The sequence below is a fragment of the Microtus pennsylvanicus genome, chromosome 13, assembly GCF_037038515.1.
Source record: "Microtus pennsylvanicus isolate mMicPen1 chromosome 13, mMicPen1.hap1, whole genome shotgun sequence".
NCBI lineage: Eukaryota > Metazoa > Chordata > Mammalia > Rodentia > Cricetidae > Microtus > Microtus pennsylvanicus.
In genome coordinates, this window is record NC_134591.1 from 75501497 (window position 1) to 75529463 (window position 27967).

General features: G+C 50.0%; 1 protein-coding gene across 2 annotated transcripts; it reads right to left on the reverse strand.

Moving 5' to 3' along the window:
- Nucleotides 1-242: 242 nt before the first annotated feature.
- Nucleotides 243-27938, reverse strand: Mfn2 (mitofusin 2). Of its 2 annotated transcripts, XM_075946923.1 has the most exons (20): nt 27688-27929; nt 26252-26391; nt 25819-25896; nt 21573-21751; nt 17251-17386; nt 14125-14287; nt 13015-13139; nt 11694-11802; nt 11483-11590; nt 10539-10692; nt 9778-9845; nt 9396-9517; nt 8490-8616; nt 8065-8169; nt 7817-7919; nt 7020-7240; nt 5721-5876; nt 4518-4714; nt 3425-3559; nt 243-2079 (listed from the first exon to the last, which is right to left on the reverse strand). In XM_075946923.1, exons 4-20 carry the CDS (start codon nt 21745-21747, stop codon nt 2010-2012), a joined length of 2274 nt encoding a protein of 757 aa, XP_075803038.1. In that variant the 5' UTR covers nt 21748-21751; nt 25819-25896; nt 26252-26391; nt 27688-27929; the 3' UTR covers nt 243-2009. The 2 variants fall into 2 exon arrangements, with proteins under 2 accessions (XP_075803038.1, XP_075803039.1); XM_075946924.1 differs by lacking the exon at nt 25819-25896 and having other exon boundaries at nt 27688-27938.
- Between the last annotated feature and the right edge of the window lie 29 nt (nt 27939-27967).

The window sequence follows — 27967 nt, forward strand, 5'->3', positions numbered from 1 at the left end:
AATGGCCTTTTCCACTCCCAAGGGCCCTTCTAACAAGAAAGGTCACAGCCAAGTTCTCAGAAGGCAGAGTGGGGTGGCCCGCTGAGTCACTGATGTTTTACATGAAGCCTGAGTGTGTGGCGTTACAGAGAACTGAGTACAGGAATCGCTCTGGATCTGCTGGCCCTCAGAGGCTGGCGTGTTCCTTCCTCTCAGACCAGCCCACAGATTTTGCGGGGCCACTGCCAGGCAGAGAGTTCACACAGGGTCATAACTGGGGTTTTATTTTAGTTTCCAATACATCAGCAGAGATACAGGTAACTCAGACAAGTGCATCACCTCGAATATGCCAGAAGCAAACTCACTGTGTCAGGAGCCTGTTGCGCCCCAGCAAAGATCACACAACCGTTAGCAGCAAGAAATTAAAGTGCTCCGCTAAATGTCTCAGGTGCAGTCTCTCCCTGGTGGTATAAGTGGAATTTTTACTTATGTAAGTTCAAAATTTCATTCAGTACTCAGGGGCTATACTGAAAAAGAGTTTATTCTATCCCCCCCCCAAAAAAAGAATACAACATTTGTTGGGATCATGTGACACTGATTTGTCCTGACCCACTGTGAGGTGACCCCATCTGTCCAGCCTTCTTCCCATTACATGCTGAGCCGGATCAAGACCATCACTATCCCAGTAAACAGGGTAGGCTGAGGGGCAAGAGAGCACATGGCCATGGGCAGCCAACCAGCAGGACCTTGTCCCCAGGGGAGCTCCTGGCTGTGGGCTTCTGGGAGGAGATGCAGCCCAATGGTTTATCTCTAAGACACTCTCTACCCGGTCTACAAGTCTTCATTAACCTGAAACTGTTTTTTTCAGACAATCCACCTGGGTGACTGGAATCTTCCCCACTTTGACCAGTAACAGTTTCAACCCTCAACAAGGGGAAGCTCAGAGTCAACAGGAGGCTAAGCAAGCAGCAGGAGGTTCAGGAGTAGAATGGGACGAGGCTTGAGGGTCAGGGCAGTAGGAAAATGGCAGCCTGGCTTCTCATGCTGTTTTGTGGCCAGCTACAGGCATCGACACAGGGTACAGTCTAGAGAATGGTGGCCACGGGGAGCTTGCAGCAATGCAGAGATGAGCTGGAGTTAGGGAGGTGGGCTCACAGGCTGTGCGCCCCTCAGTGCTAGGTCAGGTTGCGAGAGGGATATCTTCTGTACCCACCTTCTCCAGCCACCCCAGGCAGCCCCATCTTCCACCATTCCTCCTGCTACATCCTTTAACCACCTGGACCACACTAGCTCTCACTAATAAACCAGGACCATCAGGCCAAGAGCTGAAATCAGAGCAAGGGCCTCAATGGCAAGAAGGGAGGCAAGCCCCATCTCATCCTGTCAGACGTCAGCACCACCACATCTGATACCCTAATCCACACGCCTTCTCCTGAGCTCTCCCTCTGCTCTGCCTGGCAGAGGACCCCAGCCTCCCATACGAGCTGCCTGAGTCTAAAGCCCAGGGTGTGCTGAGCCTGGCCACCAAGCACAACTCAGAGACTGCAAGTGGGGAAAAGCGCTAAAGCTGAGGCCAAACACAAGATACAAGTCCTTCTGGGACAAACATGGCCCTTCCAGAACTATCCTGAATTCTTCTGGGGAGTCCAGTCACCCCCACATTGTCTTTCTCTAGGTGTGCCTGCTTGGGCTGGAGAAGGTGGGAGTGTCTGCCTGATGCCTGTGAGGGTTCTCCTCAGTATTCTGCAGGGTGCTACCCTGAGGAAGACCTTCTCAAATGCAGCGAACTTCAACCAGGTGAACATGCTGAGCAGACACGGACACGCGTGACTCCTCATGCTGAGCTGGCCCATCCTTGTCGGTCTCCAATTAGGGTGTGCACCGGGGTCTCCTGCAGGGGTCGGGTAACTGGTGTGGAGGCTCAAACAGTACAGGACAGTGGATGCTTTCCTTCTCTCCGCAGTGGCCAAGGACTGGAGCCCATGGGAGGTGCAGCCCTGCCTCTCTGCGCAGGCCGCCCCCGCTGCCCACTATCTGCTCGGCTGCAGGTACTGGTGTGTGAACATGTTGAGTTCACTGTCCAACCAGCCAGCTTTATTCCTGCGAAAACAAGACTGCTTTGTACAGGCGGCAGACTGAACAGGTCACACTAGTCTATCTGAACCGTCACTTAATCCTTCAATAGCACAATTTCCCACTTTGTAGATGAGGTAAAGGACAGAGTCCGGCTTTTAAGAAAGGTGAACTGAGAAAGAATCTCACTAAGCCGCCCAGGCTGGCCTGAACTCATTCTCAGCTGTGAACTCCTCCTGCCTCAGCCTCCCATGTGCTCTGATTATATGAGTCAATCACCACAGCTGGTTTGGGTTTTGCTGCAACCCAGATTCCCCAAACCTCTGGAGGTCAGCTTTCTTGATTGACAGTTGAAGGTTTGGGTGCTAGCTCAGCCTATCTTTGTGGCTACCAGCAGCAGCAGACACTGTCCCGAGAGCCAGCGCCAGTCAGTGAGCGGTGTGTCCCTGGTGGTGGGCAGGAGGGGCACCTCTGCATAGGCCAGACACTGACCTGTTGGGGCTAGTGCTGAAACTTCTGAGTACCTCTCTGTTCTCTTTGGGCCTGACATCAGAGGCGGCGGCAGGATATGCAAGTCCCCATGTGCTAATGCTATCACAGCCTGAGCAGGCTGAGGACTACAGTACTTCTACCTTTAGCTGTGGCTGCCATGAAATTATATTCTTATCTCACAGAAGAAAGCCACAAGACACAGGAAAGCTGAGGAGGGAGTGCAGGGCCAGCATCCAGAACCTGGCTCCTCCAACTGATCCTCCTCCCAGCAAATGTCACAGTTCTACAGAGGCCACCAGTCCTGTTCCTGTGCAGAGACCTGGTGCTAGGCACTCCTGCTCCTGGGCTCAGAGAGGAACTAAATATGACAGACATGGTGGCAGATCTCACAGGGAAAGAAGAGTCAAATTGCAGCCCACCTGCACCCAACTGTGGCGCTCCAGACAAGGGCCTCAGCTTCCATGGGCACAAGTTTCCTATTAGAAAGTGGAGCTGAGATGCACATGGTGGTTCACATCTTTAATCCCAGCACTAGGGAGGCAGAGGCAGGTGGATCTCAGGGAATTTGAGACCAGCCTCATTCACTATCAAGTTCCAGGCCAGCCAGGGCTACAAAAACTGGGTGAGACAGTCTGTGCCAAGTGCTGAGACCCTGCAACATCACAGCACTGCCTTGTTTCCTGTGTCACTACGCCCCATCTGCAAACACCCTGAGGACTGTGACACTGTGTTAAGCCTCCAGCAACCAATGCCATCTTGTACTCAGAGCCTGGCAAACATCTCAAGAGAGCTAAATCCCTGAGGAGCACCTGGGATCCACACTGGAGACAGCAGATGCAGACAAGCCCCAATCCCCCAGCGTGGCCTCTAGGCCACTCACCTGAGCAATTTGGCTTTGCTCTGAAGTGACTCCAGAGCCTCGACTTTCTTGTTCATGGCAGCAATTTCCTGCTCCAGATTTTCCCGGGTGATGTCAACTTGCTGGCACAGATGAGCAAATGTCCCAGATAGTTCCCTGAGGGGACAGAGATGGGATCAACTGGGAAGATGGTGGTTTAGACAGGATTCTACTGGTGGCCAAATCCACCCAGAACAGAGAAGCAGCTGAGTCCATGCACTGCACATCTGCTCTGGCCTTAAGTCCTGCTTTTGGGATCCTTCCCAGCTCTGCTATAACAGCTCCCGATGCCCACATCAAAGACACTGGGCATCACCACAGGAGACACATCAGTCCAGGGGTGAAGCTAACTGGACACAAGAGGCCAGGGTTTTGACTCTAATGCTCATCAGCTAGGCAGCGAGGAAAGGTCCTATCTCCTTTATCTCCAAGTCTCAGCATCCTCTCGTGCATATGCGTGTGTGATATGGTAGGGATGAAAGGCAGGTTTTTATGCATGTAAGGCAAACTCTCTACCAACAGAGTTATATCCCTAGCCCTATCAGTACACACCAATAAAAAAACATATAGCTCACAGCTACAAAGCCAGTGCAAAAAGAGTCTGCCACGCCACAGTTCAAGGGCAATCAAAGCATGGTGGCTCAAGTCTACAATCCCAGGACCCAGGAAGTTGAAGCCAGAAGACTGTCCTGAGTTTGGAATTAGGCACTACAAGGTAGTAAAACTGCCCTCTCTGTGCTCCTGACCTAACGAGGCACTGTAACCAGGCTTTGATTTAGGATCCCACAGCTCATGCCCTTCAAGGCAACCTTTAATATTTATTTACTTAAGAGAAAGGGTCTTATGTAGTCCAAGATGACCCCAAACTCTCCCCATATAGCCAAGGATGACCCTCCTGCCTCCAGCTCCTCAGCCATGGATGGATCCCTCTGTCATCCCTGGACACAAAGCTAGCACTACACAAAGTCCTGGGACCCATGATGCTGAGAACCAGGGGCTCTTGGGTCAAGCTGAAAGAGAGATGGGGAGAGCCCACCAATTAGCGTGTCCTTCCTCAGGTCCCTGGGTTACTCACTGCTGGACTTGGTGGCTGCAGTTAGAGCCAGTGTAACTGATAATGAGCTGCAGCTTTTCACTGGCGTATTCCACAAACTGGCGCTTGAAGGCCCTCTCCTTAGCCTTGGTGGTCCAGGTTAGCCGCTCATAGACGTAGAGGAGGCCGTACAGTCCAAATGAGAGGGCAATGAGTCTCCAGCCCACTGCCTTCCACACCTGTAGGGATGCATGGTTAATCAGGAGTGAGGTCTCTGCGGCTCCACTGGGGCTAAGAAAGCAGGCACTGTCTCCAGCTGAAGTCAGGGGACTGGTGTGGCCATGGGCGATAACTCAGGGTTAGAGCCACTGTCCTGATCTAGTGAGGAACTGCTTTAAGTTCTGGGGATGGAATTCAGGGCCTGGCACACGCTGGACTCCCCTGCTGCGCTTCAGCCCCAAACCTGAGACACAGGCTTTGTAAGAGAAACCCAGGTGATCCAGAGCAACAGCTTGTTCTGGGGCAGAATCTGGAGTCACTCCTCACAGCCCACTGAACAGAGTAGACTTTCCTGTCACACTTCATCCTGGCTACATGAACTTGGGCCAGTTTACTGAAAAGCTTCTTCATTGACAAAGGAGGTATGTGATGTAAATTTAACCCACAGATGGTATAGCTAGGCAAACAAAATGCTGTAAGATCTATAAAAGGCCTGTCAAGAGTCAGAGCTGTAGGTCACAACCCTCTCCTAGGCCACTATCTATGGAAAGAGCCGCAGGATGCAACTCTTAGTCCGAGGGGAGCTCGGACTGTCAGCTGATCTGACAGTGTTTGTGACAGTCACCCTTTGCCAACACCACACCTGAAGGAGATCTCAGATGTGAGGGATGGTGGCTACAAAGGGTCTTGAGTCAGAACACGGTGAGCCCCACAGAAACAGAGGGGCTGCCCTCAGGGCTTGAGTCAGACAGAGTCACATGTCTAGAAGCAAGAGATGAAGTTCAAGGGCCAGGTAGGCCTCCTGCTTAACCTTTAATTGTTCCTTATTCGCTACTTGTTATGGAAGAAGAGGCCTGTGTCAGAAGGGGAGGCTTCAAACTAGCAGTGAGTTTGCAAACTACATCCAGGAAGTGTGTGATGTCTCAGAGGAACAACTGCATGTGAAAGGCCCTGGCCACACAGCCCCCCGGGTAGAAAACACTCACTGAGCCCCCAGGAGCCCCCCCCTAAGCAAGTGTCACTGACCACTCCTCCAACCACGAGAATGCCCATGGAGGTTCTGGATGTCAGAGAGGCGAGGCCGGTAACCATGGAGACCATAAGCTCCTCCTGTGTGAGGGAGCCCTGCGGCAAGGGGGGCATACTGGGGTTGGCAGGTGTTAGAGGGATAGGCCGCTGAACCTGATGAGAGACGACAAAGGATGAGAAGGATGTTACAAATCTGTCGTTCAAGTACACCCTCAATGACCCTCCAGACTAAACGAGGTAGGGTAGGGACTGAGCAGCTCTTCGACTTCCAAGAGGCAGAAGAGGGAAAATGAGCTTTGTATGCACCACAGTGGGATATCTGCTTCCTGAGAGCCCCGCTAGCCCAAGGCGAGCACTGTGGCATGTCACAGGATGCAAGCCCTGGCCACTGGGCTGCTGCCAGCACAGAACTTTTACTAAAAGTCGTAATTAAAGCATTTGTGAGTGTGTGAGTGCATGTGTGCGTGCGCATGTGTACACACACACATGTGCATCTGAGTGTGTGGGTTTGTGTCAGATGTCCTCCTCCAGCGCTTTCTGCCTTTAGACTGTTCTCTCAATGACTGGACGCTTCGTGTTTCAGCCAAGCTGAGATGCCAGCTTTGGAGGAAGAGTAAGTGCTTGTATCCACTGAGCCTTCTCCTCAGTCCCTAATGTACTTTTTATTCTAAAATTTAAAGTCGTGATGTGTAGTATTTTTTTTATTGTAAACTTTATTTTATTTAATTGCATATGTATGAATGTTTTGTTTGCATGTATGTCTGTGCACTACACGTGTGTCTGGTATGCATGGAGGTCAAGGGCACTGGATGCCTTGGAATTAGAGTTAGAGGTGGTTGTGAACCATCATTAGGTACAGGGAAGAGAACCTGCGTCCTCTGCAAGAACAGCAAGCCCTCTGAACTGCTGAGCCATCTCTCCAGTTCCTAATGTATTTTTATTCTAAAATATTTCTAATTGCTCGGTTATAAATTTTAAAGTGGTGGTTTATAGGTACGAATTTAAAATTCCCTCCCCTCTGTGGTGTCAAAGATCAAATGCAAAGCCTCCTGTATGCGTACAAGGCACACATTTCCCCACTGAGCTATGTCTCCAGCCTCCAAGTGGTCTGTTTGGAAGAGCACACACTGAGACAAGCACTAGAAACCCCCTGCATTTGTAATCAGGACAAGACCACGCTGAAAACAGTAGCAATGCTGACCAGTGACTGAGTGGCACACTATCATGGCTGTCTGCCTTAGGGACCCCTGGTGGCAGGTGATCTCCCATGATGCCCTGAGGAAAGCAGCTTCTTGCCTGATCACTATAGCCCATCAAGGCCCGGCGGCTGTTCTTGGGACCCAGGAACCTGTTCACCAGCATTGTCCATCCAAGGGAGAAGTGGAACTCGATGTCCTCCTGAAAGTCAGCGCACAGCTTGTCACAGTTCAGGTCATAGCTGAGGGAGAAGCACTGGCGAGGGACCAGCATGTCTATCTGATTTCGCGCAGACACAGGCAGAAGGGGCTTCAAGCCATCTGTCAGGGGCGCAAGCAGAGAGAGTGTGCATTAGTGTAGGCCTGTGCCACACCGGGGCCAAACTCAGGCACAGAGTCCATACCAGCTGCTAGGGTTGCTGCAGCTCTGCAGAAACCTCACCCAGGTGGTCAGCTGGTGGGACTGGCTGACAGGTCACCTTCCCGAACCTGCCAGCAGTCATGCCAAAGTCTCAGCTTGTATATTGTCCCACATGGCAACCCAAGTTCACAGAGAATGAATTCAGGACACCACACCGGAAGGTAGTGGGTTAAATCACCACCAAAGGTAACAGATAAGGAAAATCCTAGTTGACTGATTATTTTGATTACGTGTATGCATTTGCATGTCTGTGGGACTACGTGTTGATGGGTGCAGGTGTATATGGAGGTAGGGGCATAGGATCTTCTGAAAAGAGCTGAAGTTCAGGCTGTTGTGGTCCTCCTGACATGGGTTCTGGAAAACAAGCTCAGGTCCTCTGCCAGAGCTGTACACACTTTTGACACACCGAGCTATCCCTCCAGCCTCATCTTGGATACGGCAGCTCCACTGACCCCAAGGTCCCCCGTGACACTAACCTATCATGTCTTGCTGCATAGTCTGTAGGGAGTTGGTGATGGCCGTGGAGCAGCGGTCAGACATGTTCCGGCCCAGGCCTTCCTCTATATGGCGGTGTAGTTCCTGCCTCCAGAAAAGAGAGGGTGAGAAGAAGCATGACCACCAGGAGTCTCTCGGGGTTCAACAAGACCGCCAGTGACCAAAGAGGCTTCATGTCCCTGCCTGGCACTTCCACTCTGAGACCCTCAGACAGTTCAGCTTCACTCACGTTCTTATAAACCTTGAGGACAACTGGGGACGGGTGGAAGTCCATCTGGTACTCATCAACCAGAACAGAGAGGCGTCTGATCTCTTCAGCCATGGCTGTGGACACCTGCAGCCAAGGGAGGGTGCTGTTAGCATCAAGAGGACTGTGCTTTGCTTTGGCGGGAGGGGCTGCAGTGGACTGCACGCCTGTCCCCATACCAAGCAGCCTCCTCAGCTCCTCTTGATTTGAAGCTTCAGAGATGGAAGAAAATGGGCAATCAAAATGGTCCTGGACGGAGGCCCAGAGGAAACTGTTCTTCAGCCAGGATCACAGAAAGCCGAGGAAGCCCCTGGGATGAGATGCCTTGCCCTCGGCATTTGCTGCCATGGAACTTGACTTTGACTCGGAGCCCCAATCTCCCCACAGAACTTTCTCTTCCTTCTCACCTGCCTTTCCACTTCCTCTGTAATCTGCTTAATTCTCAGCTTATAGTCTTGAGCCAGGAGCTCCAGCTGCTTGTCGATGAATCTCAGCCGGTCTTGCCGCTCTTCCCGCATCTCCAGACAGTAAACTCTGGAAGCAAAAGAGCACTGCTCAGAAGCCTATGTCCCCACATGACAAAGCAGGGACGCCAAGGGAAGCTGGGAAGCTTATGGTGGCCACATTTCTCCTGCCTGGCCAGGGTATCTGAGGCAGGCAGAAGACAGCCCCTCATCCCTTGGGCTTCCTTTAGGGGAAGGGGTGGTGACAGAGGGAGATGGCTAAAGAGGTGAGGGTTAGAGACAGTTCTGCTAACTAATAAGGGAGGGGGTAATGTGTGGCAAGCCAGCAAGATGGCTTGCTATGCAAGCCAGATGACTTAAATTCAGTCCCTAGAATCTAGATAAGGTGCAAGGAGAGATGTGATTCCACAAAGTTCTCCTTTGACTTCTACACGTGAGCTGTAACATAGACACACACTCTATAACAACAGTGTGAAAAAAAAATTTTTTTGAGACAGTCCTGGCTGTCATGGAACTCACTTTTGGCCTCAAACTCACAGAGATTGGCTTGCCTCAGTCTTTTTGAGTACTGGGATTAAAGGCATGCGTCACCACTGCCCAGTTCTATTTAACTTTTATTTTATTTTTTTATTTTTCAAGACAGGGTTTCTCTGTAGCTTTGGGAATCTGTCCTGTAATTAGCTCTTGTAGACCAGGCTATTTAACTTTTAATGTGGTCTGGGTGTGAGCCCATGGACTCAGCTCAACATTAACAATCTGCTCTTAGATGTATCTTTTTATTTGCCCAAAGCAAAATACACAGAACCGTAATTTCCCAGCACTCCCTCTGCCTTGGACTTGGGCTCTCACCGCTGCTCCTGGGCGGCAATGTGCAGGGAATCCATGATGAGACGAACGGCTTCTGCAATCTGCTTAGCCCGGACTGTGTGTTGCTCAAATTTGGTCTTTACTGCAGACTGGGAAATGCATTCCTGGAACAGACAGAGGCACTGAGGGAGGTGGGCCAACACCTCCAAGGACTAGACTGTGGCTTTCATAGCCAGGGATCCTGGAACAGATAGAAGCGCTAAGTGAGGTGGTCGCCAACATCTCCAAGGGCTAACAGAAAGAGGTACTGAGGGAGGTGGGAGCCAATGTCTCTAAGGGCTAGGCTGTGACTTTCATAGCCAAGGACAGGGCTAGAGAGAACCTGGAAGGACAGAACCACTATATACCAGAATCAAAGACGTACCTCAAATCGCCTCTCAAAATTCTGAAATTCAAACATCCTCACTTGAAACCCTTCTGCAAGAGCGCCCCCTAGGAGAATGGCAGTGTTAGTGAGAAAACAGCTGTACAGAGAGGAAAACGGGGGAAATCCCTTCTCTAGGTTACTTTCTTTTTAAAATTTTAACTTTATTTTACATGCACTGGTATGAAGGTGTCAGATCTCCTGGAACTGGGGTTACAGACAATTGTGAGCTTCCATGTGGGTGCTGAGAATTGAAGCCATCCTCTGGAAGAGCAGCCAGTGCTTCTTAACCATTGAGCCATCTCTCCAGCCCCCTAGGTTACTTTTCTAACCCTGTGGCCAAAATCATCTGACAAAAAACAACTTAAGGGAGGAAAGCAAGCTTCCCTAGGCTCCCAGTTTGCGGAGAAACAGTCGGTCATGGCAGCATCAACTTGAGGTTGCCTGCCTAGACCTTACAGGGCAAAGAAACAAGGAATGCTGGGGCTCACTGCTTTCTCCTTTACACTCAGCCTGGGACTCAGCCCACAGGATGCTGCAGCTCACATTCAGGGTGAGTCATCCCACTCCGGGACTCCTCTTTGGAAATGCCCTCAAAGACAGGCCCAGAGGCGTCTCCTAGTTGATTTTAAGGAACAAGGACCTCCCTCCAGGCTCTGAGCACCACCTCACTGTCAGACCAAGTGCCACCAACAGACCCAGTAAGAGACCCAACATTTCAAAAATCCATAAAAAAGGAGGCCGTCGGCTCTCATGGTTACCTCCTTCTGGCATGCCCTGGGCTTTCTGGACCCTGGCACTGAGCACCTCCTTGGCAGATACGAAGAAGATCCTGTCCCCAGCCTGAGCTCGATCCACCACGCCCAGCTCGTCCACCAGAAAGCTGGTGCAGCGTTCCATGTGCTGCCGCCGCACCTAGGCCACAGACAGCTGTGTGTGAGCAGGGCAGGAGTGGGGAAACACCTCTGCTCTCGAGCCGCCAGCTTCCCTAGTTCCTCTCTGGGTGCTTGAGACACAGAACAGGCCCAGACAACCTCAGGTCAAAGTCTGCCTAACACTGTTCTTTGGTGTCCCAGAAAGAAAGGAGACTAAACCTGGCTCTATACGGACAAGCCAAGTGTCCCAGGACCTTGACTTATCAAACAATAGGCACCCCTAGAGAGTCTCAGTTCCCAGGTAGAACTTAAAAGTGTTAAGAGTCTCCACAGACCCCCAGCAAGCGTCAGGTATTGTGAGCAGGTCCCACACCCTCAGGTGTGGAGACAGGATCACAACGAATGCTCCATGACGAGCCTCAGCAGCATTTGGACTCACAAATCCCTTTTCCTTTATTTCACATAAAATCAGAGTTGGGAGTTGTCCTAGAAAACACCCATTCTTCATTCTCTTTAAGCTTCTTTCCCAAATGCCTTCCTAAAGTCTCTTTCTACAGGTACTGGTCCAAATGAAAAGAAAAACAAATATGAAAATAATCATGGCAGGGATGCTCTTTCAACCCAAGAGAAGTCAAGGAAAAGAAAGTGAACGGGCGGGGAAGGGAATGACGACCGCCATCAGTGACCTCATCCAGTCGTATGTAGTCAAGGCAGTGACTTGACCCACTAGATCTGAGGCTGCCGGGAGGGGAGGGGGGAGACACAGGCAGATCTGAGTGGTTAGTGCTCATGGCTCATGGCAGTCTCCAAACTGCCAGAGAGACACCCACCTCCTCCATGTACTCAGGCTCCGAGGCAGAGGCATCCCAGCGGTTGTTCAGGATGAAGATGTTGGGCCGGGAGAGACGCTCGCTCACTTTGTGGAAGAACTGCTTCTCCTAAACAAGGGCAGAGGACCTTGGTGGAGGAAGGGTCCTGCCAGTCAAGGCCCCACTAGCTGTCCTGCCCAGCGTGCCCAGGGACAAGGTGGAGAAGAGTTACCGTCTGCATCAGTGTGGACTCTGAGTTGGCCACCAGCACAAACACATCAGCATCCAGGCAAAACTTATCAATCCAGCTGTCCAGCTCCGTAGTGACATCGATCCCAGGGCTGGTGGGGGCAGGTGTGAGTCAGCATGGTCAGGTGCAGGGCCTGAGCCCCAGTGTGAACAGCCCTGGGACTTACAAGGCAGTCAGGCAAAGGAGGGAGGCAGGTCTACCCTTTCCGGGGAGCTTTATTTCCTTTCCCTGACCTTCCAGATCACTGAGGAATTCGCAGTTCGTGTTTTAGCACCTATTTTCCCCCCCACCCCCGGTTTTTATTGTTTTTGTTTTTTGAGACAGGGTTTCTTTGTATAGCCCTAGCTGTCCTGGAACTTGCTCTGCAGAATGCTGGAATTAAAGGCATGTGCTACTACCACCAGACAGCACCTGTTATTTTTATAAAAACATAATAACTTGTAGTTTTCAGTTCTCTAACTGAAACTAAATTCAACCAAATTCAAGTTTTGAATTTTCCTTTTTTCAATTGAGATTGGCCTCATGTAGCAGAGACTGACCTTGAACTCCTGGTCCTCCTGCCTCATCTCTCTAGAGATGTGATTAAAGGCACGCACTACCATGCCCAACTTCCAAGTTTGTATTTGAGTCCAGTTCAAGGCCACCATATAAAGTATTGTATTTTTCAGTGTGGGAGTAACGTGTCCCAAAGGCAGGGATACGTTATTCAAAAGGAATAAAATGGCCATATATGTTACCCAACACATACTAACTGTTGTGGAATCACCAGCCTTCCCAGAGCCACTGTCCTGAGGATTGCTAAAGACCTACTCTGCCAATGGCATTTCAGACACTGGCAAGTGAAATGATTAGACAGGTCCTACGTTGTCCCAGGCTGCGGTCTAGAGAATAGTGTTTTGGTGTTCCAGAAGGAAAGGAACTAAGGGAATAAGGAGCCTAAATCTGTTGCACAAGTCTTCCAAGGACTGTTTTATAGAGCAAGTGCCTCTGAAGCCAGAACCAGCTTGGACTGGCAGAATCCAAACACAGTGACTGGCATGTAGAGCCTCCCCTGTTTTTTAGCGCCCCTATCTCTCGAACAGCCCACTCCTGGGACATCTGCAGGGCACCGATGCCAGTAAGCATGATAACCAACCAGGCCCTGGAAGAAATCCAAGGGGCAGAGGGATTCGGTTGAGCTCTCCGAAAGGCTCCAGTACTTAAACAGAGCAAAGAGAGGACACAGGGACCTTCAACATGAATCACCCAGAAATGGAGAGTTGGTACCCTCAGACTGGGATTCTAGGAGTCTCCCCCCTCTCACCTGTCCATCAGCACGAGGTCATCCTTCAGAAGTGGACACTTGGAGTTGGGCCACATCACACTCACCAGGCTGCCTGCATGCAGCTGCTCGTCCTGATGGAGGGCATGTGCCAGCTGGTTCACAGTCTGACGGTGGAGGAAGGAAATAAACATCAGGCCAAGAAACATCATCAGCTGGGAGATCTCCTGTGCCACCTACTACAACACAGCAGCCTGGGATGGCTGACCAACTAACTGGCTAGCCCCTGTCCTTTAAAAAAAAAAAAAGATTCAAGCACACTGGCTGCTCTCCCAGAAAACCTGGGTTCATTTCTCAGCACCTTCAAGGCAGTTTACAACTGTACTAAGTTTCAGGGGATCTGAAGCCCTTCTGGATAGACTGTGTGCACCAGACACCTCTGTGCCTCTGTGCTATAGACACACAAGTAGGCAGACACTTATACACAGAAAATAAGAAAATGTTTAAAAGATTCATTAATTTTTCTCTACGTGCATGTATGTAGGTGTTCACAAAGGCCAGGAGAGGGTGTTGGACGTGCTGGAGCTGGAGTTCTAGGAGAATGTGTGAGGCACCTGACAGTGCTGGGAACTGAACTCGTGTTCTCTGAAAGCAGCAAGCACTCTTCACAGAGGGACCATCTCCCCAGCTCCCTTTCTTTCATCGCACTCTCCTTTAAGCCTCTCTCTCAAATATCACCCTGGGGCTCAATTTATTCCGCAATGATTAATCCCCTATGAATCAAAATGCACACCTGGCTCCAAGTAGAGCACAGATGCCTCTCAGAAAGTGAGAACGCAGGGGCTGCTGGCTGGGGCATGAGAATCCCAGAGCACACTCAGGAACCACACCCTGCTGGCAAGCCCAGGAGGAACATACGTGCTCTCCTCCCTGCTCAGTGCACAGCCAGCCGGCTCAGCCTCTCACCCTCAACAAGCTTGGCCTTGTTCCTGGTGCCCCACTTTCCCGACCCTCCCAAACACTCTCACAATCCCCCCCAAAGCTCATGAGCATGGAGGTGGGTGAGCCCTGTGACACTGGTGTGCTGGCTGCTCCATGTCCAGACTGCACCCACTAGCGCCCACAGCAGAGAGTTGGCTGGACGGAACCCACCTTGACGCTCTTCTTCTCTTCCGAGCCCTCAGTGAGGAGGAAGGCCTCGTGGCCATCTGTGCCCTCCACCCGCAGGAAGCAATTGGTGGTGTGGCCAATCCCAGATGGCAGAACTTTGTCCCAGAGCATGGCATTGATCACGGTGCTCTTCCCATTGCTCGTCCTAGGAGAAACAACAGTGAGGCCATGAACAATACAGTCTGGGCTGTCACACTGTAGTGCCCAGCCTGGGCTGAAGTCTTATTCTCCGCCATGTGTTTGTTAAAATGGCAGGTGAACATCCCTCGGCCTGGACCTGTAACATGCTCAGCGCTTCAGATCAGCTTGCAGGCAGCTGGTGCAGCAAGGGCTGGTACAGACGCGACCTGTCTCAGAGTTCAGCACCACTCAGTAAGTAAGCACTGGTGGAAACTGACTGTCTTCAAAGTAAACCATGCTCTTCCCTAAACCATGGGCCCTGTCCTCTGGGTTGTCATCCTGTCCACATGATCCCATGTCCTTGTTTCCCAATACTGGGCCTGCTGTGTGACTATTTTCCCATCATGCTTCTCCTCACACATGAAGCCCCACTTCTCAGGCCTACCAGTGTCAGGCAAAAGGGAAGCTTCCTTTAGTGCTCTATTTAACACACCCCTTTCTACATTCTGCTTCTTGTAAACAGCTCCATTTGCACACTTGCCTACTCCAGGGTTTAATGGGAACACTCTCTCTCATTCTGCATGGCAATCCCCAGCAGCACACAGCTTCCGAAGCCACCGATCTCCATGTGCCCAGCGACATGGACAGACACTAGCACCCGGGTGAGGGCCAGGCCACACCTGAGATCACAAGTCATCAGGGACAGGACTTGAGACACAGTGTTCACTCTATACTACCACTGTGTGCCAAGCACCAGTTAGTTTATCTAGGACCTTTAACCTAAGTAGAAGTGTAGCTTTGTTTTTGACAAACTGGCTTCAAACTCCAAATGGAGGATGACCTTAAACCTTCCAACCCATCCCCTCATCTCCAGAGTGCTGGTATTGTAGGTGTGAGTGCCATCATGCTGGGCCCCAGGGCTTCACATACATAGCAGGCAAGCACTTACCAAACGAGACACACCAGTCTCAGGTGCTAATTGCTTTTAGTGCCTGATCCTCCTTATTACATTTGAAACTCTTAAAACAAAGGGGGAAGCTTCACAGCACAGCACTGACTAGGTATGACCCCACAGACAGGAAAAAAGTCTACGTAGTTGATTAGACTAAACCAATAAAACGGCTAGACACCAAAGGATATAACTGTCAGAGTGAAAAGGTAGCTTGCAGAATAGCTAAGATCTACAAATACACAGAATGTATTTAAAGGGCCGGAGAGAGGGCTCTGTGCAGTGGCTCTCAACCTTCCTAACTGCAACCCTTTAATGCAATTATTTCCTCATGTTGTGGTCACCCCCAATCATAAAAGTATTTTTGTTGCTACTTCATAACTGTAATTTTCTACTGTTATTAGTCATAACATAAATATGGGTTGTCTGACCCTTAAAAGGGTCACAACCCACAGATTGAGAACCACTGGCTCAGTGGTTAAGTGTGTGCACTTCTCTTGCAGAGGACCTGGGGTCAGTTCTCAGCAACTCTCAACCATCTACTCCAGCTCCAGTGGGATCTAGTGCCACTGGTTGGTACCAAGACCTGTACCAAGTGAACATACCCATGAGCATAACAGAATATAAATGAGTCTTTAAAAAAGACCCACCAATGTATTTAAAAGCTCCTACAATGCAACAATAACCAAAAGAACAACCTAACTAAGGAATAGATATAGATATATAAAAGGCCAATCAACACGAGAAAAGCAGCACAGCAACCCTAACATTAAGGAAATACAAATCAAACCACACTGGGAGCCCAACACGAAGGGTCCAGCACTGAGGCTGGGGCAGCATCACCTGAGCCCAGGAGTTAAAAACCAATTTGGACATCACAGTAAGGCCCCTATCTCCAAAAACCAAACCAAACAAAAATAAAAACAAAGAACCCCACATCAGACTGTTACTTCCCACTCAGAGGCATGACCACTATCAAAACACAGAATACTGTGGACAAGGGTGTGCAGAAACGACCCATGTGCACTGCTGGGGGACTATACAACGTACAGTTGCTGAAGAAAACACTAGTGAGCGGAACGACAGGATTCACCAACAATCCCACTTCTGTGGACAAACCCAAAGAACCAGAAGCAGGGACCGGAAATGACATCTACACACATGCGCACACAGTGACATTATCTGTTAGAGTCACAAAGCTAAAGCAACCCGACTGTTCATAGAGATGAACAAATAAAATGTCACATGCACATGAAATGGAATATTCAGCCTTACATGGGAAGGAACTGGGCTGAAGACATTCCCAGAACCCATGTAAAAGCCAGGGAGGTGTGGCAGCCACCTCCAATCCCAGCTCTCCAATTCCTGGGGCAACCTAGTTACCTTGACAAGCTTAGAATCGGTCAACTTCGGTTTTAGTGAGAACCTGGCTCAAATAGTCAAATCCTAGCACTGGGAAGATCAGGCAGGATGAGGCCAGAATAATGGCTGCCAAGGGCTGGGGAGTGTGGGGATCAGGAAGTCACTATTTACTAGGAATGACTTCCGCTCCACCAGATGAAAAGCTCTGGGGACTAGCTGCATAGCATCATTGCTATCTCCCCAGGGACACACTCTCCGTTGGCTCATCCAGGAGCTGAGACACAGCTCGGTGACAGACACAGCTCAGCCTAGTTCCAGCTCCATGCATAAAGAGGTTTGTTAAGAATCACAATTTAAAAATTAAAAAGGGCTGGTGAGATGGCTCAGTGGGGAAAGATGCTTAATGCTTACTGCTAATCCGGAAGCTTGACTTTGATCCCCAGGATTCATAAGACAGAAGGAGAGAACTGACTCCCATAAGTTATCATGACCTTCTTCATTTTTGTGCACATCCCCCATCAAATAAATAAAAATGTAATTAAAAAATTAAAAGCAACAAACAATCAAAAAGAGCATATGAACTCAGGGCACACCACTGCTCCCCAGTGGAGAGGACCTCCCCTGTCACCTGTATCCATCCCCACCCCACCAGCCAGGGAGGGCTTCGAAGTACTCACCGGCCGAAAAAAGCCACCTTCATGTGTCGCCTGGCCAGTACCTCGCTGATACCCCTGACTTTGGACAGATACCCTTTGACGTCCAGGACCTGCTCTTCTGTAGTAACTGGGTCCAGTTCTGCATTCCTGTGGGTGTCTGAGGGAGGACGACAGTGGATCAGTGTTTGGTCAGAACTCCAGAGTGATGGCCTCCCTCATGCTGAGGCCTCGCTCTCCAACTCAAGACCACCTCTGTTGACTCTCAGCTCTGCCACCAGATGGAAGTTCCAGACTCCCTACTATAGTCCTACTGTGTGGCAGCTATGAACAGACTGGGGAGGAAGACTGACAGGGCTCCCCCATGCTGTTTGTGCTCCAACAAATAAAGCTTGCCCAAAGATGAGAGTATGGCGCTAGCCACACTAGTTAGCTATAGAGGGCAGGCAGTGGTGGCGCACACCTTTAATGTCAGCACTGGGGAGACAGAGGCAGACAGATCTCTGTGAGTTCAAGACCACTTGGGCAACACAAAATTGATCCTGTCTAAAAGAGAAACAGAACCAAGCAGTGGTGGCTCACACCTTTAATCCCAGCTCTAGGGAGGTGGAGTAGGGAAGTGATATGATTGAGCAGAGAGAAGAATATTAGGCAGGAGGAGACTGGAGCACAGGAATCACTCTGAAGTTTTGTAGAGAAAGCATTCAGTCTGAGAACTTGTAGAGACAGAACACCCCATTCAATCTGAGGAGTTCATAGAGGTAAGAACTAGTGGTTGGCTGCTCTGCTTCTCTGATCTTTCAGCTTTCACCCCCTAAAATCTGACTCCGGGTTTTTATTATTAAGACCAATTAGAATTCATGCTACAATAAGAACAGCAGTATCTTCTTCCCTAAGTGTCTAAAAATGAAATGAATTCAATGCAAAGTGCTGGGTGACTACTTGAACACTTGACTCTTCACTTGTACATGATGAAAGGGGTTTTATGTGCCACAGTACATGTGAGGTCAGAGGACAACTTTTCGGAATCAGTTCTCTCCTCCACCTCCACCTCCACCTCCACCTGGGTTCTGAGATCCTAATCCTAGGCTTGCTCGGCAAGTGCCTTTACCTGCTGGGCCATCTCAACAGCCCTATTGCTTTCTTCCTTTTTAGAGTCTATTTATTTTCATGTTTATTAGGGTTTTGCCTTCATGTATATACATGCACTACACCTGGGCCTGATGCCCTTGGAGGTTAAACAGAAGCACCAGAGTTACAGATGTGAACACCATATAGCTGCTAGGAGCAGAACTTGAGTCCAGTGCAAGAGCAGCCGGTGCTCTTGACTGCTGAGCCATTTCTGCAGCCCCATCAGTCATATTACTCCTTGACAAATGCTTACAAAATTCTCACATGCTAGGCACTGTTAGAGTCACTTTTTTAAAAGTTAATGTTTTTTTAGCATGTGTGGCACACATGTGCCACAATGTGCACGTGGAGGTCAGAGGACAACTTGCAGGAATCCTTTCTCTTCCACCACGTAGGTCCCAGGGATAGATTTCAGGTGGTCATGGAGACAAGAGTCTACTCACCAAGCCATCCCGCCAGCTCTCTAGTCAGTTTTCAAATATGGTCTCACTTAATCTTTGTTATGCACACAACACACCATTGGAAGCAAGCAACATGGCTCTGGAGTATAGGACCTCTCCAGTCCATGTCACATTGAGAAGTCCTTCCAGAGCTGGGCCTGTCTGGCCGATAGCCTCTTGTGCTGCCAGCCCCCACGTGTGTGTGTGTGTGTGTGTGTGTGTGTGTGTGTGTGTGTGTGCGCGCGCGTGTTTTGAGATAGGGTTTCTGTGTGTAACACAGTCCTGACTGTCCTGGCATCTGTTCTGTAGACCAGACTGGTCTTGAACTCAAGAGATCCACTTGCCTCTGCTAGGATTAAAGGCATGTACCACCACACCTGGCCTTGCCAGTCCCCAGTTTTAACTCCACCACACCACCTCCCCAAAGTCACCAGCCTTTTCTCCCTCTAGGCTTGGCTTGCTGCTACCCACCCCAATTCACCTGATGCTCTAAAGAACAGAACCCCGTTGTGAAGTAACGTGGCTCATTTCCACTTTGTCTCATGTCTAGCACGGACAGCACAGGCTCAGGAAGCCTTCCCTGGCACACTGCCTCCTGAGCAGATTCCTCTCTATGCATTCACCTACCTGGCTAGCTCAGCTGTCTGCATTATCTACCATGTGACGGCTAGACCATCACTCGCTGAGTAAATGAATGCCCAAAGGATTGTGCTGCTTTCCCCTAGTGCACAGGGGATGGATTAAAAAAAAAATCACTACAGAAGATGAAACTGAGCAAGATCCAGTCTCACCCATCCACCACAAACTGCTTCAGCTATCTGGCAAGCAGATGGGTGTTGGGCCTGCAGCAAACTCTTGCAAATTACCAGGCTGGCAGGTCCCAGTCCCAAAAACACTCCCCAAAGCATCTGGAGTATGAAAAGTGGCATATCAGAGACTACCTAGTGAGTTTTCCTTCTGACTAGTGCCATGAAAGGAAGTGACCCAGCCAACATGCCACCCCTGTTCCAGCAGTCACCCCACCCCAGATGCAGCAACATTCCTCCCTTATATGGGCACATGGGCATGACCTTTGCAAAGCCTCATAGGAGGAAGCTGGCTCTCAGGCACATGGCTTCACTGAACAAGCGCCTGCAGGCTGACTAGCTCTAACTGTTTGCCGGGTGAAGCCTCCTCTCCCTAACCAGAACAATCCCAAACACAGCTCCATCACTCAGCTTCTTTCCTTCCATGTGATCAACAAACAAGGGCCTCAGAGTCTCACTATGAGGCACATCAAAGAGCTGTGACAGGATACCTTCCCAAAACACCTGCCTGGCCACAACATCACGTGAGAGAATGACTCAGGGCAGAGAGGGCAGCTGGGCCCTGGGAAGACAGCAGCCTGGCCACCACCTCTGCATACCTAGGCTCAGGGAAGGCAGAGCAGAGCTACTGATAAATAAGCAGGTCGTAATCTGCAATCATTTCAGCCTCAATCATAAGATTCAGGGTCAAACCTGAAGATTCCCATGCACAGGGCAGGGCACAGGGAGGTTAACAAAACTGGACATGGTCTTTTTCTTTAATGGGGCCTCATATACTGGCTTGCCCATGTGAGACAATGAGCAGGCTGGAGAGATGGTCTACCTGAACTGGGATGGACTCCTGCACCACTGGACCCGAGCTTGGGGTGCACCCCTGCACCACTGGACCCGAGCTTGGGGTGCACCCCTACACCACTGGGTCTGCAGGTTCTGCAGCTAAACTTGAAGATTCTTAGTCTCACATGAACCCCTCTTTCACACACAAGGAAACCAGGGACAGAGAAGGCTCAGGACCTGAGTCTCCACAGATAAGCTCCAGACCTATGGCTGGGCACCCTTTAGAGGGAGCCTGATAGCTAGTGTCTGGAACTGCCCGCACAGAGAGGGGCACAGGGAAGCAGCCCTCTGCTGACAGAGGCTCTGCTCAAATTAGTAACCAGAGAAAAGACGCAGTGACATGAGTTTCCTACTTGCACTTCTATTGCCAATCTAAAAATACCAACTAGGGCGCCCTGTCCGGAATAATCAACAGACAAGTGTTTGGTGCTATGGCAGCCAGAACCAGGCCAAATAAACACACACGGGTTGTGGCATGAGAGACACCTGGGTAAAGCTAGGCTCAGTCACTCTAAGGCGTCAGGTAACACTCAAACCTTAGTCTACTTGCCTTTTGGTTTTTCTGTTTGGTGGATTTAGTAGACAAGGTTTCACCTCAAACTCACCAGCAGCTAAGACCTTAAACTCTTGCTCCTCCCACTGCGGTCTTCCAGATTATAGGCATGCACCATACACCACGTGCTGGAGATGCCAGCCAGGCTTTACCAACAGAGCAATCACCACACCACACCTCCACCTGCTTGCCTTTTTGATCGGAATAAGATTCATCTTGGGAGGGCGTGGTGGCACATGCTTTTAACCCTAGCACTTGAGAGGCAGAGGCTGGTAGATTTCTGAGTTTGAGGCCAGCCTAGTCTACAGAACGAGTTCTAAGACAGCCAGGGTTACAAAGAGAAACTCTGTCCCAAAAACAAACAAACAAAAAACTCCTTCAAATGAAACGTGGAATTTCCAACTTAATAGTTCATACCTAATGTTCCTGGTACTCATGATCCATAGGAATCCAAGCAGAGCACAGGTAAGGCAATGACACACTTGGGCTTAAGTTTCCCTAAAGCAGGCCTGTTTGGAACCCCCAAATCCTGCTACTCAAATTTCTCACAGAACCTGACTGAGCAGGCGCCCAGCTCACCTTCAAGGAAGCTGGCACTCTCTTGGATGTAGGCCCCCAGCTGCTCGAAAATGCCATTGATCTTTTTCTTGGCAGTGACAAAGTGCTTGAGCGGGGAAGCATTCACCTCAGCCATGTGTCGCTTATCCTTCTTGACGGTGACGATGGAGTTGCATCGAGAGAAGAGCAGGGACATCTCGCTGAAAGAGAGCCAAGACTGTGTGAGTATAATGTTAAGCCATGATGCTGGGGAGCAGGGGTGGGAGGAGAACTGGGACCACCAAGAATATGGCTGCTCTGTACTCACTCAAGGGAAACAAGGTCCCAGCATCTTAAGGAGGACGGGAATTCTCAGTTCACTTGGGCCCATGTCCCTGTCACACTGTGTTGGTTCACTCTTGCCTGGTTGTAGAGCCCTGAGTTCAGGCTTGGTGCTAGCAATCCCTGCCTTGCCTGTTCAACACTGACTAGTACAGCAGAAAGAGGGGAGGGATCTTGGGGGTCACACAATCTCACACACAGGAATCCTCAGAAGGAGAAGTGGTAGGAATTGAACCTATCTCCTCAACACCATCAACCTAAAAGTGCATCAGACAGGGAAAGCAAAGTGCAAACAAGGTCAGGGTCAGCCACACCCTTCCATGGCCACTTTGCAGTCCAGGAACAGTGGTCCTCACTCCTAATGTGGTTTGTTAGTCTGCTTGCTTACGGAGTAGAGACAAGGACCAGTGAACCTCAAGAGGGAGAGATCTACTTCTAAGACTAAAAAACAAAAGAAAAAGGGATGTACTGGGAATGGCATGGAAGCACAGGCCTGTGGCTCCAGCGTTTGGGAGTTAAAGGCCAGGTATGACCACACACCAGGTATGACCACACACTGAACTTCAGGTCAGTCTGGCAATAAACAAGCAATGACAACAAAAGACTATCAGTTCCTCCTATGGTTGTATATTACACAGCCTATTTGAAAGAGAAAGGTAAAAACCTGATGGAGGAAGGTCATTGGTTAAAATAAAAGAAACTGCTTGGTCCTCATTGGTTAGGAGATAGGTGGGAGGAGTAAACAGAACAGAATGCTGGGAGGAAGAGGAAGTGAGGTCAGACTCCACAGCTCTCCTCTCCGGAGCAGACGCCTCAGAGAGACGCCATACCCCACTCCTGGGCAGACACACGCGATGAAGCTCTGACCTAGAATCTTCCCGGTAAGACCGGTGCTCACAGATTATTAGAGATGGGTTGATCGGTATATCAGAATTAGCCAGTATGGGCAAGAGCTAAAGGGCCAAGCAGTGTTTAAAAGAATACAGTGTCCGTGTAATTATTTCGGGGCATAAGCTAGCCGAGCAGGCGGCTGGGGTGTTGGGGACGCAGCCCCACCGCCCATATTACTACAAAAACCCTCCACTGTCTTGTGCTAGCACTGGGCATTCTGGTCTCTGCTAGTCTCTCTCGTCTTTTTCTCGGTTTCACATGACACGACGACAAAGTCCTATTGATTTTTGGTCAAAAAAACCCTCAAAACATATACTAGTGTCTCCCAGGTGTGGCTAGCCCCCAAGTGGAGCCCTGAAAGGTCCTACTTGAAGAGTTCCAACCATGGAGAGCACTATGTCCCCAGAAGAGTCCACAAATCCGGGGACATGAAAAGGAAAAGGCCCTCTCAGGCTGAGAGGACCATGTGCAGCTGTATGGGTCCTGTCATTCTGGGCATGGTCATCTACCCATGGTGCCTGCCACCAAGCCTCCACCCCATGAGTGAGTACACAAGAAAACCCAACAATGGTGTTCAAAGCTGCAATACAAGGTTCTGAGCAGGAAGAGTAGCCAGAAAAAGCACAGAAGGTTTAAGTGCTAAAACTGGGTCTTTGAGAAAGGCCACCTTGATGGTAGGCAAAAAAGCAGGTACAGCGATAGGGGCATTGTTGCCCAATCAACAAACCATCTGGCATGTTACAGATTCTTTTTTTTTTTTTTTTTTTTTTTTTTTGGTTTTTCGAGACAGGGTTTCTCTGTGGCTTTGGAGCCTGTCCTGGAACTAGCTCTGTAGACCAGGCTGGTCTCGAACTCACAGAGATCCGCCTGCCTCTGCCTCCAGAGTGCTGGGATTAAAGGCATGCGCCACCATTGCCCAGCATGTTACAGATTCTGTAGGACACAGGGAAGTGAGCACACTGCCGTTTCCCCCTTTCCCCTTCTTTCTTCAGGTGGTGGGGTGTGTATGGTGTGTGTGGTGGTGGGGTGTGCATGGTGTGTGGTGGTGAGATACATGGTCTCATGGAGGTCTTAAACTTTTCAACCTTCTGTTCTCTTTCAAGTACAGTTATGGGCATGCACCACCACATCCAGCTTCTGAGACATGCTTTTTCAACTAGGAAAGACAACAGAGCTCAGAGAATGGGCACTGGAAATAAAATAATTCAATAATGTAAAGGAAGAGTGCTCTGAAGTCAGGTGGGTGGGCAGAAGGAGAACAAGGAAGGGAAAGAGTGTAGGATGGGGTGAGGTTGCCCATGACAGAGATTCTGAAATCAACAACATAAAAGGCCCTGTGCTCTTCTTGCATAGATCCAAGCCAGTCATTTCACTCTGGGTCCCTGGTTTCTTCACATTCAACAATAGGATATGGTGTACATTGTAAAATGACTAAAGACGATGGCACAAGCAACATGTCCAGCACAGTTAGGGCTCAAAGGTAGTATGTCTCATGGTCTCACACAGTAGTAAAATACAGCCAGATCACAAGACTCTCCCCATGGCCACCCAGCAATCCAGTCTAGGATGCTGGGAGCAAAGCTGGTGAGTAACCCTACCAGCACATCCTGTACTCCCCCACCCGCTACCATGGAAATGGAGTAAACAGGTCAGCTGGAAGAGATAAGTAGTGCCCAGCCCACAAGTGACTTGCAGGAAGAAAGTTGCTTGATAACAGCTGGGCTTTTAGAAGTGAGTGCTTCCAAGATGCTGGTCATTGTCTTTAAGCCCAAAGAATACAAACCAAGAGCTGTTAGTGTTCAGTAATTCAAGACTCAAGGGCATGCACACTAGTAAAGCTGAGCGGCTGGGTGTTCAGCTGGCCAGGAGCTGCTCTGACCTCACACCTGCAGCTATGCATAGTAGCCCTGCAGAAACCTACCACAGCTGGCACCAAGCTCGAATTTCTCTGGCTCTGCTGATTCCCACATTGTGTGTCTGCATCTGTCTGACCTTGCTTTCTGTCTAGAAACCACTCTCTATTCATTTTGCATACTCTTACTTTCCTCCTAGAAATAACTCTAAGTCATGCACACGCGGAGGACACAACCTTACCAGATTTTCAGTTTGAATTGTTTTTACAATCATGCTGTGTCTCTACATAGGTGTTGAGCTTCTAGAAAGCCAGTCTTTGACAGCATTGCGCCCTCCCCATTTCCACCTTCCTCATCCACAACTGCGAGAGGCACAGGCTGCGTTAGTAATAGCACTGAGGGAAACAAGCTAAAACCTTCCATCCCTAAACATCCAAATCCACTTTTTCCTGAAAAGCAGTTTCTAGCTAAGTTTGGAGCTCAGCCCGTCAAGAGAGACAAACGAATTATTTCCGATTCTGAAATTTAATCCAAAGAGCAAACTGCACATATTTATGTGCTCAAAAGGACTGAATTTGTGAAATAAACACACAAAAGCCCCCCAAAGAACCCTGCTCTCTGGGGCTCTGCCTTCAGCAAGATGGTGGGAGGAGGCTGAGTTCCTGTCCCTCTTCTGGAAAGCCCTGATAGGCCTCACCTTACCACAGGGCTCACTGTAGGCATGTGGGGCCTGTCCCCTAAGTACAACTGGGCCAGAGGGTCCAGTTCCAATATAAGTTATGCAAAATAAATAAATCTGGAAAAAAGAAAAAACAGCTTAAGGTCATCCTCAGTTAATCAGGGTGTTCAAGGCCAGTCTGTACAAGTGGGCCTGCCTTTCTCAAAAGACAGGAGGGGTGGGGCCAGAAGAAACTTCTAGCAGGCTTTAAAATTCAAAGGCTCACACTTCAGGGAAAGGCTCATTCTGACAGACTTCTCCCACCCCAGAAGTTGCAAGAGCACAGTAATAACACACTAACTTAAGATCAGAAACAAGCCCGATTCTAAACAGAAGTCAGTATTAGCACTTGAAGGCCATCAGAAGCTTTGCCTCAACACAGGCTATTAGTGGAGGAGTATTAGGTGTTCACACAGCAGCGTCAAAATTCAGTGCAAGGTGTGTGGATCCCAGGTGTGGTCCTGAATCCACAGCACCTCCTTACCCAGTTTTATGTTCAGCAACTCCTAGCAGATAAAATAAAATGGTCCAGAGATGGTCTGCTGGCACAACACAGGAGAAGCTGAGAAATTGAAACAAAAGAGTATCCAGGGTAAAAAAGACAGAGCAGACTCCCAGAGCCATGGTAAGGAGCCAGCTTCTGCCAAGCAGAGAGAGAAGAGCCAGCACAAGGGAAAGAGACTAATTCTTCAGGGACCTCAGGAGATATAGCTCCTGGCCATGTTTTGAACTGTCAACGAGTGAAATCCCATGGAAGCAGAAAGGAGAAACAGTAGTTTCTTTCAACAGAAGTCAGAAGCCACCAGCTCTGTGCTCCAGGATTCCATCCAAGAGACCTGCCACCCGAGAGCCAGGGGAACACACTCTTTTGATCTAAATCCAGATCCACAGTGCCCAGAACCACAGCCTACACTTACTTTTTAGCTGGTAAGAGACCTTTACAGGGTGGACATCGTGGACATGGCTGGAGTCAAGACGATGAAAAGAACTTGAGGTCTCTTCTGTGTTGATTCAGGTCCAGGTTGGCTACTGATGGTGTTGACTCCACCTGTCCCAGCTTTTTGAAAAAGAAAAAGGAGAGGTCAATAGGCAACCGAGAAGGAAAAAAACCCCACCTCATGTGCAAAACACATCTGATCAGGAGTCAAAGCCAAACTAACTCATCCCTGAGGGAAGCTTACTCATTGAGGTACTTTAGAAGCAGGTGAGGAAGTGTGGAGGGGAAGGGGGAAGATGATGGCAAGAGACCCAAAGCACAGGCATGCACAAACACATTCCTAGCCACGTGCTAGTGCTAATGCACAAACACATTCCCAGCCACGTGCTAGTGCTAATGCACAAACACATTCCCAGCCACGTGCTAGTGCTAATGCACAAACACATTCCCAGCCACGTGCTAGTGCTAATGCACAAACACATTCCTAGCTGTGCTAGTGCAAGGTGCCAATGAGGTCCCTGCAAAGGCACATTCGGGAGGGAGGAGGGAGCTGAACCAGGACAAGGCCTGGCCTTGAGGACTGCGAGAAACTGTCAACTAGCAGTGGAAGGGGAGAGGAAAGGAGGAGATCTGACTGAAAGCCAGTGTATCCCAGCTGCTGTAAAGTAACCCCTTCCACCCTCAAGTCTATGGAATAAACTTGGGCTTAGAGTACTGGGAAGATGTATACAATCAAAGAGTGGTCAAGCTAGAGACCAAGATACACTAGCTGTGACTCCAAGGCTCACTTGTGTTTCCCAACACAAGAAAAGAAGGGGACCATCAAGAGTCCTTTTCTGGAAGGAGGGAGAGATGATTGGAAAGGTAGATGAACAGGGTAGGGAGTATTACAAGAGATGGAGGCTGGCAGCTTTGCCTTTCTGCATCCACACAGCTATCTTTTTCAGTATTCTCTGAGGCCTTCAATGTTCTAGGTGCTAGGGTCAGGGACGGATAAGAATAGCTCCAAGCCTCGAGGTCTTAACAGGGCAATGAGAAGTTATACAGGTAAAAGGACCTCCGCCATAAATGGCGTAGGCGGTGAACTGGGTCCTAAAAAAAAAATGCTGGCAAAAAGAAAATAGAAAAGTATTGGATGAAAACTGGAAAAGGGATGTGACCACAGGGCTAGGAAGACCAGGGTGCCAGGAGCTTCGAGGAGCCCACCTCCCAGCCCAGGGTCCTGCGGCCCGCCCCCTCCTCAGAGCCGAGGAGGGCTCGACGGCGAGGCCGCAGCAGGGGAACGCCCGTGTGACCCGAGCCTGAGCCTGGGCCCAAGCCTGAGTCCCAGGGGCCCCAGCGTCCTAAGCTGGGCCGCTCAGGACTCTCCCGGCGGGAGCCTGTCGGTTCCACCACCCCGGCGCGCTCGCCTCTCACCTTCACCTTCCCGGCCTCGCGGCGGCCATCACACCCACGACGTCACTAGCCGGTGCCACACCGAGAGAAGAGGGAGGGGAAGGGGCTGCGCTCGTCACTCGTCCCGACGCAGCCCAGATGAGCCGATGGCGTAGGAGCTCAGTCACTTCATCCCTACCACTCCTATGCGACAGCGTCCAGAGACTCCGTGCTTCAAAAGGAGCCTCCGCGTGCCTGTTAACCGTCCCGCGTCCAATGCAGATGACGTGTGTTTTGGGTGGGGCTCCCCGTGCATCATGGG